This window comes from Cydia pomonella, chromosome 28 (genome assembly GCF_033807575.1).
Source record: "Cydia pomonella isolate Wapato2018A chromosome 28, ilCydPomo1, whole genome shotgun sequence".
NCBI lineage: Eukaryota > Metazoa > Arthropoda > Insecta > Lepidoptera > Tortricidae > Cydia > Cydia pomonella.
Window position 1 is genome coordinate 7,590,139 of NC_084730.1, and position 17,379 is coordinate 7,607,517.

The following is a 17,379-nucleotide window of genomic DNA, read 5'->3' on the forward strand; positions in this document are numbered from 1 at the left end:
AACTAAATACACGGAGAAGATACTCAATAAATTCGGAATGGATAACTGCAAAGCAATGCCAACCCCGGCAGTAAAAGTTAATAAAGACGACGAAGAGGATGATGATGTAGTTTTTCCTTATCGTCAAGCCGTAGGAGCTCTAGCGTACCTAATGGTCGCTACAAGGCCAGATATAAGCTATGCAGTTAGTGTTGCCTCAAGAAACCTGGAAAAACCTAGTAATATTGATGTAATGAGAGTCAAACGTATTTTTAGGTATCTCAAAGGTACAGTGAACAAAGGATTGGTATTTTCAAAAGGCCGGGACAAGAAGTTGATATGCTTCAGTGACGCTGATTTCGGTGGCGACTCGTCTACGGGCCACTCAACATCAGGGATGGTTTTCCTGTTCAACGGTCCCATAATGTGGAAAAGCCAGAAGCAGCCAACCGTTGCAATCTCGTCAACCGAATCAGAACTTGTGGCTTTAACTGAAACTGCGAGAGAAGCGTTATGGCTAAAAAAACTTCTGGAGGAATTGGCTGGATTCATTGAAAAACCAACCATTTATGTGGATAATGAATCAACGATCAAGCTTTCCGAGAATCCGCCTTACGAGTTCCACAAGAGGACAAAACATATTAGAATTAAACACTTCTTTATTCGAGAGTGCTTACAGAATGGTGACTTCGTTTTGAAGCAAGTTTCCTCTGATCTTCAATTAGCGGACATGTTTACCAAACCATTGTTTGGACCGAGACTGACCATGCTAAGTCAAAGAATTGGACTTCAAGATTTGTCCAAATTCTAAAAAGTATTGTGGATGTGAAGATATGTAACCTTCTTTACATACCTACTTTTTACTTATATAGCTGTTCTTTGGTAGTTGCCTAGCAAGGTTGTTTGACATGTCTCTCTGTAGACTTGATAATATAAAAACAAACTTTATACGGTTAAAAAAAGACAAACTGCCAAATATATACTTACTTTACTCTTTGGCCAAATGTCAACATTGTGAACATTGTCAGTGTCTATAATATCTATGGTACTTAAAATTGTTTGACTGTTGTGCTCTGTTGTGCCGCCTTTTCACAATTTTAGTACATAAAAATGCTCTTCTACTCTTTTTTCAAGTCTCTTGTGGGAAAAGATGTTGTGGTCGAGTTAAAAAATGATCTTAGCATATGTGGAACATTACATTCTGTTGATCAATACTTGAATATAAAGCTTTCGGACATCAGCGTCATCGACCCAGACAAATATCCTCATATGTTGTCAGTGAAGAACTGTTTCATCAGAGGCTCTGTAGTCCGCTACGTCCAGTTACCAGCAGACGAAGTGGACACCCAGCTTTTGCAAGACGCTGCTAGGAAAGAAGCGACGGTTTCTACGAGATGAACATAACCTAAAAGTCGTAGAATTTGTTTTGGAGTGTTAAGTACGTGTAAATAATAAGTGTAAGCTTAAATAAAAATATGCTATATTGATTCTGCTTGTTTTAATTTGTTAATATGCAATTTATATGCAAGGTATGGTAAAGCTGGTATTAATATGTAAATAACTTCTATAGATTCTGATTGATTATTGGGCGGGTCCACACAGAGAGAGCATACGCGCGAGGCAATTTACTCGCGCACTAATCGGCCAGTGTAGTCGTGCCTCGGCCAAGGCGGAGTGCTGTGGGCACCTATTCAAGTTTTTCAAAAAAATAAGTTTACTTCACAGTTTTGAATGATTCATGGTTAGTTTCACTAGACTTAAATCCATCGGGATATAAACCATGATTACCTTTATATTATTTTTGAGCAATATTTAAATGCAGTTACATTCATCTTGTATGCGTCGAAATATAGGGAGCTCAAAAATAATATTAAAGGAAGTCACAGTTTATATCCCGGTTGATAAGTCTAGTATTATTAATTTACTTTATTTGACAATTGGTTTCTCTAATATACTGATGAGTGGTCAGCTAGTTTCAGACTTAACAATCCTTTAAAATGCCAGGCCATTATAATGGGTGGCTACCCATTATAACGGCAGCTAGCCAAGTTGAACTCGGGTTCTCTAGCTCCAATATAATATTGTTTAACCTATGGTATGCTTAGGAGCAGATCTGCTCCATATATATACAACAAAATTCAACATGAACATGAAGATGTCATGGCTGCTAAATGTCAAATTTTTGACAGGTGCATACAAGAGGTTAATGACCAGGTCTAGTTTAAGATAGTGGTCTCTTTTGCTATGGCCAACTTTAAAACTTCTTATATATAGGTTTTATCTTTGTATGGAGTGAGCACTATATGGTTACTTATTTCTCTATGCCAGTGCTGATCTTCCATTGAGATATAGAGAAATAAGAAGTAATAGACTGCTCACTCCATACATCGATTTTGGTACCAAAATACTTATTATTTTCGCAGTCGACATCTAGTGTCAAGTAGCGGAACTCTCAGTACTGCTACTCGAAAATAGATATCGCGGCAAACAAAAAGGCTAATGCTCAACGATTTTCCGCTAATATTATAACCAGAGTAACTGGAACTCTATTTTCAACTCCTACACTTACTTATTTATACATAAGACACACAAGCATAGTGGCCCAATCTGCTAAAAACTGTCGGCTAAATACAACCATTTCTGTCTCTGCCTCTTTCAATAATTCAGCCAGAGAGCTATCACTGCAGTATGTACTTATATTTTATTTACATACCAGAGAATATTTGAATAGGTGTCATAGCGGGCCTAAACTTATTCTAGCTTACAAGCAATTTCCACTATCCAGTTTATACATGCTATTTGCGTTTGTTATTATGGATGTTTTTTTATGAACTCACCAATATTCTCAGTACTTACAGTGGAACACCCAACTCGTCAATAGAAAAAGCGGCCAAGTGCGAGTCGGACTCGCGCATGAAGGGTTCCGTACAATTTAACGTATTAAAAAAAATCTACTTACTAGATCTTGTTCAACATTTTACCACTTTGAAGTTTTGAACACACATTTTACCACTTTGGAAGTGTCTCTCGCGCAAATTATTCAGTTTAGAAAAAAATGATATTAGGAACCTAAATATCATTTTTGAAGACCTATCCATAGATACCCCACACGTATATGTTTAATGAAAAAAAATTTTTTAAAATTTTATGACGTAAAAAAAAAAACTACTCACTAGATCTCGTTCAAACCAATTTTCGGTGGAAGTTTGCATGGTAATGTATATATATATAGGTTAACTGGAAGAGATCCCATACAGGGATAAGTTCGCCTTTGTTGTATTTAACCTTTTGACCGCCGTAGTCTGATATATCAGACAATCAATACCCAGCTCGTGTCGCCGCAGTCTGATAAATAAGACAATTTTTTTCATGTTTTTCTCAAGACATTCTTTACTTTAATAAAGTTTACTTTGGTTCTTTGCATAAGTAAGTCGCAGTAATTGTTAATTAAGTAACAGTGAGACTGATCTGTTGATTTTATTATATTTTCTAGTTGAAAATAAACTTTAATTATACCATTAGATTATGTATGATTTTACCCCAAGTCTCGTAGCCAAAGTCTTATTTAAAAGACACCAGTGATGTGACGATGATTGGTATTGAAATATCTACGTCGACTTTCTCATTCGATGTTTAGATTTACGACGTAAGATTTATGCATGCGACTGACCTTACTTAGCTAACCTATTTTATCACTTCGATATGTTCTTATAAAATTATGACGTAAGTTGTCTATTATTCTACAATGTCGTCCGCTGAAGATTTATAAAACGCGACCCTGGTTGATTGTTACCAATAATCCTGACCTACCGGTCTGATGCGGTTTGGCGTCACCTACTATATTGTCTATACATATTAGTACATTACGATACAAGTGCGAAAAATAGGAAATTCGAAACGAGTGGCAATAAATTAAAACACGACCGAAGGGAGTGTTTTAAATCGACACGAGTTGCGAATTACCTATTCGCACATGTATCGTACAACGTTTTACAGTACATATGGCCCTTTAAATGTTCGACACAGTAACGTAATATGCTAATTTTCGCACTAGTGCTATAAAGTAGCACCATATGTACTGTAAAATATTTTATAGATCCATGAATGATAGATTTGGTAGACACTTTTTCAATGACTGAATCTGTCATAAAAATAATCTGCCGTAACCAGAATCTGTCCTTAACTGAATCAAGTTACCCAATGACTTAAGTAGCCACAACAAGTGTTGATACATTCGCTTCATACGCAATTGCCATGCAGAGACTCCTTCTGCAGTTCTAGGTGCACGTTCAGCGTCCAGAAACTTGACTCTAGCAACACGACATGCCATGATGGCCTCGCAGTAAATGATCGAGTACCTAATCCTTGTCATTGTGATCCCGATCCAAGCAGTTCCACTTTACCATTTACTCTTTGGACATTTTGATTCCATGGATGTTTTGACCCTTGGACATTTTGACACTTGGACATATTGAGTCCTTGGACGTTTTCAAAGTTGAACTTAGAAATAAATATATTTGAATTGTACTAGTGCCTACCTTCCAGGGTTTCGTGAAGTCGGTTTTTTTCATCGATGATAGATATTTGAATCGATAAATAAGGCGAGACTCTGTTATCGTGGTTCATCGGTAATCCCTACTAAGTTATTATATTCCGCAATAATAATCAATACAGACTACGCCGTCGTCTTAAAAATGAGACCGCATGTGACGTCAAAGATATAACTTAGAAAATTTTAGTGGTGTAGATTACTCGATATTTCAAAGTTATGTTAGGTCAACAAAATATATAAGAAGGTACTATTTAGTAGTTTTAAAACTTTGAATACTATAATAATATTGAGTTTACAATATTTATTTATCAAAAGAATTGTGTTACTGTGTAAAATTTCATGATTTATTATGCCAAACAACGTTGAAATTTTCAGATTCGATACGTTTCTAATGTGATCAATCCTCTCCCTACTAGTGTCAACTTATCAACGAAAATACAATGAAGCCTTCGCCAATGTCTGAAATAGTAGACCGCTCATGACGTCACAGATACGAAATAAAAAATAATAGTGATGTAGCAAAGTCCATCAATAAATTTGCATAGCTGGTAAAATTCACAGATTCAATCCATTAATAAAGGAACGAAACCATAAAAAAGACATTGGTAAACGTGATTTAATTATTATAATATTTTTTTTTAATGATAAGGTGGTAAAAAATGAAGTTAATCACTGTAAACTATAAACAATAAAATATGTTATCGTAAGTTATGTGGCAAGCACTACACAGTTTGTTATTACTTAGTATAGGCGGCGACACGGGCACGTCCGATGACATCCTAAGCGGCGTTCAAAAGGTTAATTTACTCTGTAACTGTGTTTTTCGTGTTTTTATTTCTATGTACAATAAAGTATATACATACATACATACATACATATATTTTTTTTAGATTTTTCATTCTGTTATTTTAGAAGTTACAGGGGGGGGGGACACACTTTTTTTCACTTTGGAAGGTTCTCTCGCGTAAACTATTCAGTTTAGAAAAAAATGATATTAGAAACCTTAATATCATTTTTGAAGACCTATCCATAGATACCCCACACGTATGGGTATGATGAAAAAAAAAATTTTTTTTTATTTCATGACGTATTAAAAAAAAACTACTTACTAGATCTCGTTCAAACCAATTTTCGGTGGAAGTTTACATAGCAATGTATATCATATATTTTTTTTAGATTTTTCATTCTGTTATTTTAGAAGTTACGGGGGGGGGGGGGGGACACACATTTTCATAATCATAATCATAATCATTCTTTATTGCAACCATGGTACAGTACAGATGTTATACAATATGATATACAATGTCTCACATGGACCCTGCAAGGGCACAGCATATAATATCTTATTATTCATAACTCATAACATATTATCAAAATTATCTACTTATTTAAGAAAGTCATGAAGCAATTATTATATTACACATGAGATCACTAATAAATGTCAAACAAATAAATTAATTAATGTACAATATTCATAATACAGATTTAGTTTTTGGTTATAAATGTAGGTAAGTTTGTAAATAAATTGTTTTCATTAAGTATAGTTAATTATAATTGCTTAGAAGGTGTCTGTAACATCATCATCAAAAAAGTCCTGTAAGTTGTAGTAACATTTATTTATCAGAAAGTCTTTCAACATTTTATTAAATTGTTTGTAATTTTTTTGAGCCTTGATATCATTTTTAAGGTGGTTATATATTTTAACTGCCATGACGTTTGGACTTGTACTATGGAGTTTGAGTTTAGAGGTTGAAGGCAAAGCTAGATTATGTTTAAACCTTGTTTCGAAGCGTCGGGGCTGGTCGACTAATTTTGTAAATAGGTCCGAATGTTTTCTTACGAACTTACAAATTTCGAAAATATACATAGAGGTTAGGGTTAGAATTTCGTACTTAATGAAATGTGGTCTACAGCTTTCTGGACTCCATATATTTGCGAGGATGCGTATGCATTTCTTCTGAAGCAAAAATAAATCGTTTACGTCTGTGCTATTTCCCCAAAGGATGATACCGTACTTGAGCCAAGAATAGGCATATGCATAATAGGCTATTTTTGCCGAGTGTAGACTAGTCGATTTTTTTAATTCTCGCAGGGCATAGATGAATTTGAGCATTTTATTCTTGATTTTCTGAACATGTGCTTTCCAGTTTATGCCTGTGTCAATATCAAAGCCTAGTAGGGTGAAGGTATCTACACAGTCCAGTTTATAACCGTTAAACGAATAATCAATTTCTAAAGCGCGCTTTTGTGCTGGTTTAAATTGCATGATTTTTGTTTTGTTTAGATTTAATTCCAGATTGTGGTCATTGAGCCAACTTACTACTTTATTCATTGTGTCATTAAGGTCAGCGTCCAGACTGTCGTTATTTGAACATGATGTCAGGATTGAAACGTCATCCGCAAACAACACGCATGATTTGTCTATGACTTTAGGGAGTTCGTTTATGTAAATTATAAATAACAAACAGCTAATTACACTTCCCTGTGGTATAGAGTGGTTGATGGTTTGCTCGTCTGATTTAACATTTGTTATTAAGCTCGTGTTATGATCGTGGTATTGGACTTCAACGTATTGCTTACGATTTGTTAGGTAGGAAGCAAACCATTTATGTGTTATTCCTCTCACTCCTATGTCGTATAATTTATCTAATAGTAGGTTACATTGTACGCGGTCGTATGCTTTAGACATATCTAGAAGGATTCCAACTGCATATTTTTTGTTATTTAGGGTATTTAGCACCTCCTGTATAAATTTATAAGTAGCAAGGACAGTGGATCGGTTCTTACGAAAGCCGTTCTGACAGTCGTCAAAAACATCGTATTTTTCGCAGAATGAGTAAAGACGTTTAGACATTGCCGTTTCAAACACCTTTGAGGACGCGGGCAAAAGAGAAATAGGTCGATAGTTGCTAGGGTTTGATTTGCCGTCTTTTTTATATATCGGTTTTATGACGGAAATTTTTAATCTGTCGGGAAATATTCCTTCTAAAAAAGATTGATTAATCAGGATAAAATATGGTAAAGTCAGTTCATCAGCGCATAACCTAATCAATGCAGATGGTAGCTCGTCTATGCCGTAACTATACTTATCTTTTAATTCCTTAATTATCTTGTTTACTTCAAGCGGCTCGACCGGGCGAAGGTACATTGTGTTGGAAACCGGCTGGCGTACGGGTCGCCCGCGCGGGGCGGGTCCCCCGCTGTCCCCTCCAACTGACGCAAAAAATGTATTGAATGCATTCGCAACCTGCTTTGGATCGGACGTAATATTATTATGGATATCCAGTTCAATGTTATGCTTTTGCAGTTTTACATTTTTGTTAGTGCGTTCTTTAATTATCCGCCACATAGATTTAGATATGTTTTTAGAACTACTTATTTCTTTAATGTACTGGTTTCTCTTGGAATTAAGGATAACTCGTTTTAGTACCTTTTCATACTGCTTGTAGTGCTTAGTTAGGATCGGATTTTTTGTGTACGAAACAAGGATTTTAAGAAGTCTTTTCGATTTACACGATATTTTAATGCCTTTTGATAGCCATGTTTTTTTAGGTGTTAGTCCAAACTTTATTTTTCTAATAGGTATACAAATGTCGAGAATGTTCTTTAGTATAAATTCAAAGTTGTTGTAATTGTCATTAATATTATTATCACTATTTAGTATTTTATTCCATTCAATTTTTTGCAGATGTGCTTTAAAATCATACATATTTTTCTTGTTAAAGATTCTTTTCTGGCTTCTCCACGTCATTTTATGGGTATTTTGTTGCTTATTTATATGTATTATAGTGCCTTTATGGTCAGACAAACCGAAATCATATACATATGTTGATATAGACTTTCCCGTAAAATTGGTAAATATTAAGTCTAAGCAGGTAGATGAATTATTTGTTACTCGCGTTGGTTCATGTATGTGTTGATTAAAATTGTATTGTACCATACAGTGTAATAAATCCAACGATTTTTTATCATTTTCTAAAATATTTATGTTAAAATCACCTCCTAATATTATATTTTTCTTAGTATATTTCTTATTTAAAAATTCTAGAACAAGTTTTAATTGTGTATAAAATATGTCAGGTAATCGACTATTCCAGTATATTACTATAAGTATTACATTTAATTTAGTTAATTCAACAGCAGCAATTTCAATTACGTATTCGATAGAGTAGTCCATAATGTCCTTTCGCTCGACGTATTCCATTTCGTCGCGCAGCAGTATGCAGCAGCCTCCTCCCGCGTAGTTGACTCGAGACATTGATGCCGCTAGGTTGTAGTTGCTGATATTTATGAGATGTTCTTTTTCCTTTGATTTGATTTTATCAGAAATCAGAAATCAGAAATCATAGCATTTATTCGTGATAAACTATGACATACAAAAGTATAACAACATAACAAAAGGAAGAAATATAGAATAAATAAATAGTTTACCACGAAATGGTCCCGCCTCAGCATTAATGCTAACCCAAAAGTCAGCGCTGATCTTCCGGCGAGACCATTTGTGGGTCACGAACGCAGCTGTACGACACGGCATAAACATAAAACATAAAACTGAACGCGGCTTTGCGGCGGCGAAAGGGCGGCGATCAACGCCATCTAGTCTGACGGCGAGACGTCATGATGAGAAAAGAGGCCATGTCGTACGCGTGCTGATAGATACAGATAACAACGATAACAAGACCATTTATTACTTACTTTTTAGTTTACTACTTACTAGCATCAGTGCAAAACATGAACGAAAATAAACGTGTTTACATGGCAAGAAATTAAACAGACATTCAATTCAATCTTACAATATTAAAACTAAGGATACCACCTAGGTGATTAAGGTTTTATAACTACCATAACAATGTGTTAACTTCGCCAAAGTGAGAGTGTTTACCCATGAATGATAATAAAAAATAATCAAAATAAAGTAAAGTAAAGCTTGGCTCTTCGGTTACAAGTTGTGTACATTAAGAAGATAAAATAACATAAATAACATAAATATCACGCACAACGGTGACGCAAGAGTTGCAAAGCAGCGATAAAACAAATGACAACTAACAACATTATAACATTATACATTATGACATTATACAGACACATTGACTGAAACGTGAGGATAGGACAGAAAAACAGGTAAATATATTATAATATTATCGATTGGAGTTGCTCACAAGTACAGAAGACATACAATTATTGGAATAAAAACAATATTAAAAAAAACTAGTGTCCTGTCTTAAAGTCTCCTGTTGCCGCTGGTGTTGTAAAGTAGATAGCTTAAGCTTAGTTTTAAAAGTCACTATATTTTGTAGGTTTCTGAGCGGTGGAGGAATGTTGTTCCAGCATTTGGTTGCCATGTACCTAAAGCTCCCACGAAATGCTGCTGAAACATGTTGAGGTGTCACCAACTGCACACTGCAATTACGCTTTGCCACTAATTTTACCACTTTGGAAGTGTCTCTCGCGCAAACTATTCATTTTAGAAAAAAATGATATTAGAAACCTCAATATCATTTTTGAAGACCTATCCATAGATACCCCACACGTATGGGTTTGATGAAAAAAGATTTTTTGAGTTTCAGTTCTAAGTATGGGGAACCCCCAAAATTTATTGTTTTTTTTTCTATTTTTGTGTGAAAATCTTAATGCGGTTCATAGAATACATCCACTTACTAAGTTTGAACAGTACAGCTCTTATAGTTTCGGAAAAAAGTGGCTGTGACAGAATCGGACAGACAGACGGACATGACGAATCTATAAGGGTTCTGTTTTTTGCCATTTGGCCTTTGCCTAAAAAGGCGCGACATTCAAATTTTCTATGGGCTTGACCTAAACCACAACCTAAACCTTCGCGCCTACACTTTTTAAATTTGCCGCCTTTTTCTTCTGACAAGGTCGCCGTGCCAGAGTATACCTAACTTCGCAAATGTGATATCTACAAAAGCGAGATAACCACGCCATCTATTTTTGAATTGCAACATTAAGTATAAACAGCGCCATCTATTGCTCAGTAGCTACACTAAGTGTAAAGCTAACGAGCATGGGTATTTTATATTCATAGGTTTTAATTAATGATCTGTGATTTAGTACTCATATTTTGAATTAATTTATTGAGACAAAAAAAATATCGCTACACACACTAATAACATAAATTAATTGCATCTATTTTTAACCATTGCAATAAAATTTAGTAGCAAAGGGTTGCCTTGTCATTGCAGTATTAGTTGTAGTGGTAATATTTTATTCTCATTACTATCATATTTTTGCTCTACTAATTTGCAATTTCTTCTTGTTTAATACCTAAATACCTTGCGCAGTTTCATAATTTCTCAAGTAATTAGTGGTAAAAATAACAAGTAGTAAGTTTTGTTTTTTGACGCTGTCAACATTTTTATATCGCTACAATTTGTTGTATACTATAGTCTCATCTACTTTACGCTCGTCTCATTTATTTTGTCTTCGTATCGTATTCCTTGAATTAAAGCTTTCTATAAACATTTCTCGCCGCGAGTGTGTGTAGTGTGCCTCAGTTTTAACAATAAACGATGAACGCGTTTACTGGTAAAAGATAGAAAAACGTCAATACATATAATTTTTCATACATCATACTCTTACAGCGTCTAACATGTGATTCCTAATGTAAATAATTAATTGATATTATCGCACAAAATGGACGTGAAAGGTTGTAATCGTGGGTGTAAAGTGAAGTGACGTCTTTTCGGTTCATTGCTCTTATATTTATGTGTAGTTATCAGTGTTTTTTTAAGAGACTAAAACACTTTCCTTGGCCTGGCTTCAGCTTCAGGTTTTAAAAAAGTAAGTTGGTTTTTTTATTGTTTTCATCATGAGTTAGTTTTATATTACTTTTTCACACATCTGCTTACAGTATGTTGTGTTGATGAGTCACAGTCCTTTTGTTTTATTTCAAATGTTTATGTTAGGTGTTAATTTCCGCGATATGTCGGCATCTCATTATCTTCAATTAACGGAATGCAGGTCGGATGTGTTACTTTATTATGATGCCGCCGACAAACAGTTTATTATTATGGTAATGTTTATTGATATGTGATCTTCAACCTGCTAGTTCAATGTCTCCTTTGAATGGTAGAAAGGTAGTGCCATTAAAGTAAATGTAATTTGTGGTGAGTTTGCAAATAGGTCTTTTCAAAAATATTTTACACCTTGTATAAATACCGAAAATACAAAGAACCTATTAGGGTGTCCCTTTATCACGCAAAATAGGCGCAAGTCGTCGAGTTGCGGAAAATCGCCCGTATACAATACAATACAATAGGGTGTCCCTTTTACGATTTTCAGAAATTAATAATGCATACCCCTAAATCAGTTTCTTTTATCCCAAAACACTGAAAATAAATTTCAGGTCATTCCTGTAACTGTAACCCGATTTTTCATGCGATTCTTCCATACAATGTATAAAAATGACCAAAATTTTTTATTTTCATATTAACCTTGTATAATACTGCCATATAAACATTATTCAACAAAAAAGTCTTGATGCCAACACAAAAACAATAGCCAGGGCGAGGAAAACGTACGCACCGCCTCGGCCGAGGCACGTCTACAGTGGCCGGTTTGTGCGTGAGGAAATTGCCTCGCACGTACTTGCTTGCTCGCTCGCTCTTTGTTGAAAAATTGTCAAATTACTGTCTGATCAAATTTCTGCTCTTCTACTTAAAATCCTACACCAGAATCCAGAATATACTAGAAAACTGTTTATACTGCTAAGCTGTAACATACACTGATAACTAGATTTTAAGGAACCATTATTGTACATATTGTTTTAAGTTTTTATTCTACTTTTAAAAAATGTAAGGAAGAAGAACAATTCCTTTTAAAAATCATTAGTTACATAATACAAAAAGTTAAAAACTGAAAGTGTGTGAAACTACAGTAACTTAATGCATATTTAATCTTAGTCAACGTGGGAATTATCCATAATGAGCCATTACTATTGTTTACCCAATTAATGTGTTTCTTACTTTTAATTGTCCTGTTGAGCCACTGCCTACTAGCTATAGGTGGCAGCGCATAGGTGGTACAAAATAAAACAAATTTAGTACAAAAAACGTAAAATAAAATGAACTTATTCTAAGTTTTAATTTTTAAAGGACACAATCAACGAAGCTCCAATAAGGCCTGTTCAATTTACTGAGTGGACACTCATACACCTCTCTTAATCTGTTTATTTAAAAACACAACCGTCAACTATTTTCCCTGATGCATCGAATTAAAGTAGAATATTGCAAGTTAGCTGTGCAATCATGGTGCACAGGCAAGTATTCACTGCTAAACTCTAAGTCAAATGCAAACCGAATATTTAAAAAATCGCACCTGTGGCGGATATATGTAGTAAGCCAAAAAATCACAAATAATTCGTAGTATAACCACCTGCGAGGATATTACGGTTTGTTTTGCGGTTCTTGAGTAATGATGATTTCTTGTTCCTGCTCCATACATTTATTTTGAAAAAAAATCGTAACTCCACAATTTTCATTCCAAATTGTCTAAAATTCATAGGTTACCATAACAATGCTGGACAAAACCTATTTTAATAAAAAAAACGTAAAAATAACAACTTCGGTTTCTATGTCAATGAAAGCCGAATTTCAGCCCACAGTGCGCTGCCTCGGTGGAGGCACGTCTACACTGGCCGGTTTGAGCGTGAGAAAATTGCCTCGCGCGTATGCTCGCTCTGTGTGGACTCACCTATTCAGTTATTATATTCAATTAAAATAAATGGGCTCTAGAAAGAGAGGACCAGGAGCCAGGTGGTAGGACGAAATTGTTGCTACTGCATAAAGTCAGATGGAAACAGCTGGAAGAGGCTTTTTCCCAGAAAAAAAAAACAGCAGAAATAAAAATTTAAAATGTATGTATTAGATCAGATCTATAACATTCCCTGGGACATAACAAATATGGGCCTTGTTGCCTGACTTAATATAAATAAATAAATAATGGACAATACTAAATATGGGACACATGATTACTTTGATGCACAATGTAAGTTCTATGTCAATAAAATATTTGACTAAAAATAAATACAACATCTTTTCAAAGGCTTAAATGCTTTTTGTTTGTCAGCATTTTAATCGTTTTATAGCCCAAATTCAACCCTCATCATCGCTAAGTTCCAAAAATTATTATTGTTTGTATTTCTTAGTATACTGCGATATCGTATAATACTGCGAAAAATTGGTGAATTACAAGTAATTTCTGAGATATTTTTTCCCAGTACTTTCAACCAATTTATTTCAGTAGAGAGTAGCTAGGATTTACTCTCATTTATTACCATAGCTTTAAGCTTACATATTTAAGATAATCTATGGCGCCAACACCAATAAGGCTAAATAAGAGTGTCATTTGGGTCAAAAAAAAATTTTAGTTCTTTAAAATTCGCTCGTGTAGGTATTCTAGATATGCGATCATTCGGAAGGTAATTGACAAGCCTCCCTAAATGTAATATTGTAGCACTGTTTTTCTTATGGTCCATTTAGGAATGTCTATAAACATGAAATTACCACGGGAAACAAATAAGAACCTATCACTACTATCATATTTAAGTGTGCCATATGAAGGGCTAAAGGATATTTGAAATATTGATCATAACAGTTTAGTTTTCCTTTTCTTTTACTGCTATATCAAGTATATCAATTTCTATGAAAGAAAGATAAGAATGGTTACTTATCATTATCATAACGATTTCTGGGGAAAAGTGAATCAATCTTAAGTTGGAGAAGGCTTATCATAAATAAATTTATCAATCAATATTTTAAAATAAAAGTTCCTTTGCGTGCACAACCATAGATAATATAATGACTTGAATTTTGACAACCCTACATAGCCGAAAGGGTTATAGTGCCATACATTAGAAAGGGACAACATGATTCGTCCCTGAATCGCTGTCAAACTTCAGTTTTGTAGGAAGTTTCCTTTCTGTTTGGCAGTACTATTATTTATTCTGTGCTAATATTATAAATGCGATAGTAGCTCTAGCTGTCTGTCTATTTCTACATACTTAAACCCCTGAACTGATTTACTGAAATTTGATAAGGACATATTTTGAGACTCGAGAAAAAACATAGAATCCAGACCAGACGCGATTTATTTATTCAGTATAAATTTTATTTTGACACTTGGAGAGACTTTACACTTCCAAATCTTATTAGTATTAGTACTCTGACATTGGGGACCTTTTACATCTCCAGATTTAATGTATTTTTAACTATAGAGACTATACATCTCTATTGTATTGTAATTATTTATTTTAAGATTATTATAATGTAATGTTTACCCAGGTATTGGCTGTTGTATTTATAAATGTTGTTATGTATTTTTCATGTCACTATATGATGTTACTATAAATGTTGTATTGACTTGTAAAAGAGCCCTTGAGGCCTACTTGCAGAATAAATTTTTGAATTTTGAATTTAGGATATTTTTAACGCTGACATAGTCGAGGGCAGTAGTTAGTCAATTCTATATTTATTTATCGTATGGTGTGTACCCCACTGGTTAAAACAAGTGCGAGTCGGACTCGCGCATGAAGGGTTCCGTACCATTTATGACGTATTAAAAAAAATCTACTTACTAGATCTCGTTCAACATTTTACCACTTAGGACACACATTTTACCACTTTGGAAGTGTCTCTCGCGCAAACTATTCAGTTTAGAAAAAAATGATATTTGAAACCTCAATATCATTTTTGAAGACCTATCCGTAGATACCCCACACATATGGGTTTGATGAAAAAAAAAAAAATTTTTTTTATTTTATGACTTATTAAAAAAACTACTTACTAGATCTCGTTCAAACCAATTTTCGGTGGAAGTTTGCATGGTAATGTATATGATATCTTTTTTTTAGATTTTTCATTCTGTTATTTTAGAAGTTACGGGGGGGGGGGGGGGGGACACACACATTTTTTCACTTTGGAAGTGTCTCTCGCGCAAACTATTCAGTTTAGAAAAAAATGATATTAGAAACCTAAATATCATTTTTGAAGACCTATCCCTAGATACCCCACACGTATGGGTTTGATGAAAAAAAAAAAAATTTAAATTTTTATGACGTTTAAAAAAAAAACTACTTACTAGATCTCGTTCGAACCAATTTTCGGTGGAAGTTTGCATGGCAATGTATATCATATATTTTTTTTAGATTTTTCATTCTGTTATTTTAGAAGTTACGGGGGGGGGGGACACACTTTTTACCACTTTGGAAGTGTCTCTCGCGCAAACTATTCAGTTTAGAAAAAAATGATATTAGAAACCTCAATATCATTTTTAAAGACCTATCCATAGATACCCCACACGTATGGATTTGATGAAAAAAGATTTTTTGAGTTTCAGTTCCAAGTATGGGGAACCCCCAAAATTTATTGTTTTTTTTCTATTTTTGTGTAAACATCATAATGCGGTTCATAGGATACATCTACTTACCAAGTTTGAACAGTATAGCTTTAATAGTTTCGGAAAAAAGTGGCTGTGACAGAATCGGACAGACAGACGGACATGACGAATCTATAAGGGTTCCGTTTTTTGCCATTTGGCTACGGAACCCTAAAAACTAAATATTCAAAATTTACAGTTATGCAGATATGAACTCGCATTATTCATTCGGTTTTTGAAATCTTCAGCGGGTCCGTTGTATTTGGTTTTATTGGTGCGGTACGATAATGTTTGACACTCAATAGTACATTACGATACAAGTGCGAAAAATAGGAAATTCGAAACGAGTGGCGATAAATTAAAACGCGACCGACGGGAGTGTTTTAAATCGACTCGAATGCGAATTACCTATTCGCACATGTATCGTACAACATTTTACAGTACATATGGCCCTTTAAATGTTCGACATAGTAACGTAATATGCTAATTTCCGCACCAGTGCAGTAAAGTAGCACCGTATGTACTGTAAATACGGTAATTCACTTCCGCTTACCTTGCAACCCTGATTTCGTTTATGGGTGTCAAATGTTCTGGTTAATCATGAATTCATTACATGACATTATTTACACTAAACAAAGAGATGCCCTAGGAATAGGAAGTATCTATATTTGCTAAGCAATCGGCATTGAATACAAATTGCATTATTAAAATGGCCATGGCGGTGACGCAAAATAGGTGTAAGAGATTTGTCAATATCAATTATCGACTAGGTATAAAGTATAAGTATGTATTTTAAGGGTTATAAACGCAGCAAGTAAATAAAGCTCGAATCCATATTTTATTTTTCAATGAGCCCTCAAGTGAAGGGTGGACGTAGACGGCGCCTCAATCAATGCTCCCCAATATAGTAACGGCTGCCCCCCTGTCTGCGATCTCGGGATGATCTAGATTTCTGGAAGTGCAAACCCTCTACAGTGTGTATTTTTGATATAAACGCAAACTTAAACTAGACGTAGGTTTTAGTGCTGTAAAACAATTCTGTAAGATTATATTTATTAAATTTAGTCCCAACTACCATAGCATAATAATATTTTGGAAATATTTCGAGCGGCATTGTATTTCGTACGCGCTAGAAGCGCTGGTGGCCTAGCGGTAGGAGCGTGCGACTTGCAATCCGGAGGTCGCGGGCCAGTGTCGCGTTTGGTTAGTTCTACCTCCTAAAACGTCTCTTTAGGTATGAGGAATTATAAATGAGGAGGCAGAAGAACGCTCAAAATATTTATTACCACAAACAGCTCAGTTGGTAAAATGGGTATAATAGCGTGGTTCGCGCTAATACTATGCAAGATCGGATTCCGCAAGTCGTTCGTAGCCAGGGTACTCCCCTGACGGTGCCGAGGTGGTAGGCGCCGATTTTTCTGGTCAGCGCTGAGTTCAGCGCAGCTGCAACTTCG

At 34.8% G+C, this 17,379-nt stretch overlaps 2 protein-coding genes across 4 annotated transcripts in view; both read left to right on the forward strand.

The window, feature by feature from the left end:
* The first annotated feature begins 986 nt into the window (after nucleotides 1-986).
* On the forward strand, nucleotides 987-1,466 carry LOC133533029 (U6 snRNA-associated Sm-like protein LSm2). Its single transcript, XM_061871941.1, has one exon. The coding sequence runs from the start codon at nucleotides 1,090-1,092 to the stop codon at nucleotides 1,375-1,377; it is 288 nt and encodes a 95-aa protein (XP_061727925.1). The 5' UTR covers nucleotides 987-1,089; the 3' UTR covers nucleotides 1,378-1,466.
* Nucleotides 1,467-8,850: 7,384 nt separating this feature from the next.
* The window catches only part of LOC133533129 (ankyrin repeat domain-containing protein 50), a 176,502-nt gene continuing 167,973 nt past the window's right edge, over nucleotides 8,851-17,379 (forward strand). For 2 of the 3 annotated variants that reach the window (XM_061872085.1, XM_061872089.1), the window contains exon 1: nucleotides 8,851-11,332. The gene's annotated coding sequence lies outside the window, so the exon portion shown is untranslated. The remainder of the gene's footprint in view (nucleotides 11,333-17,379) is intronic. The other variant, XM_061872086.1, reaches the window with a different exon arrangement.

Excerpts from the sequence above, each read along its gene's own strand:
- LOC133533029 (XM_061871941.1), top strand. The coding sequence starts at position 1,090 with ATGCTCTTCTACTCTTTTTTCAAGTCTCTTGTGGGAAAAGATGTTGTG.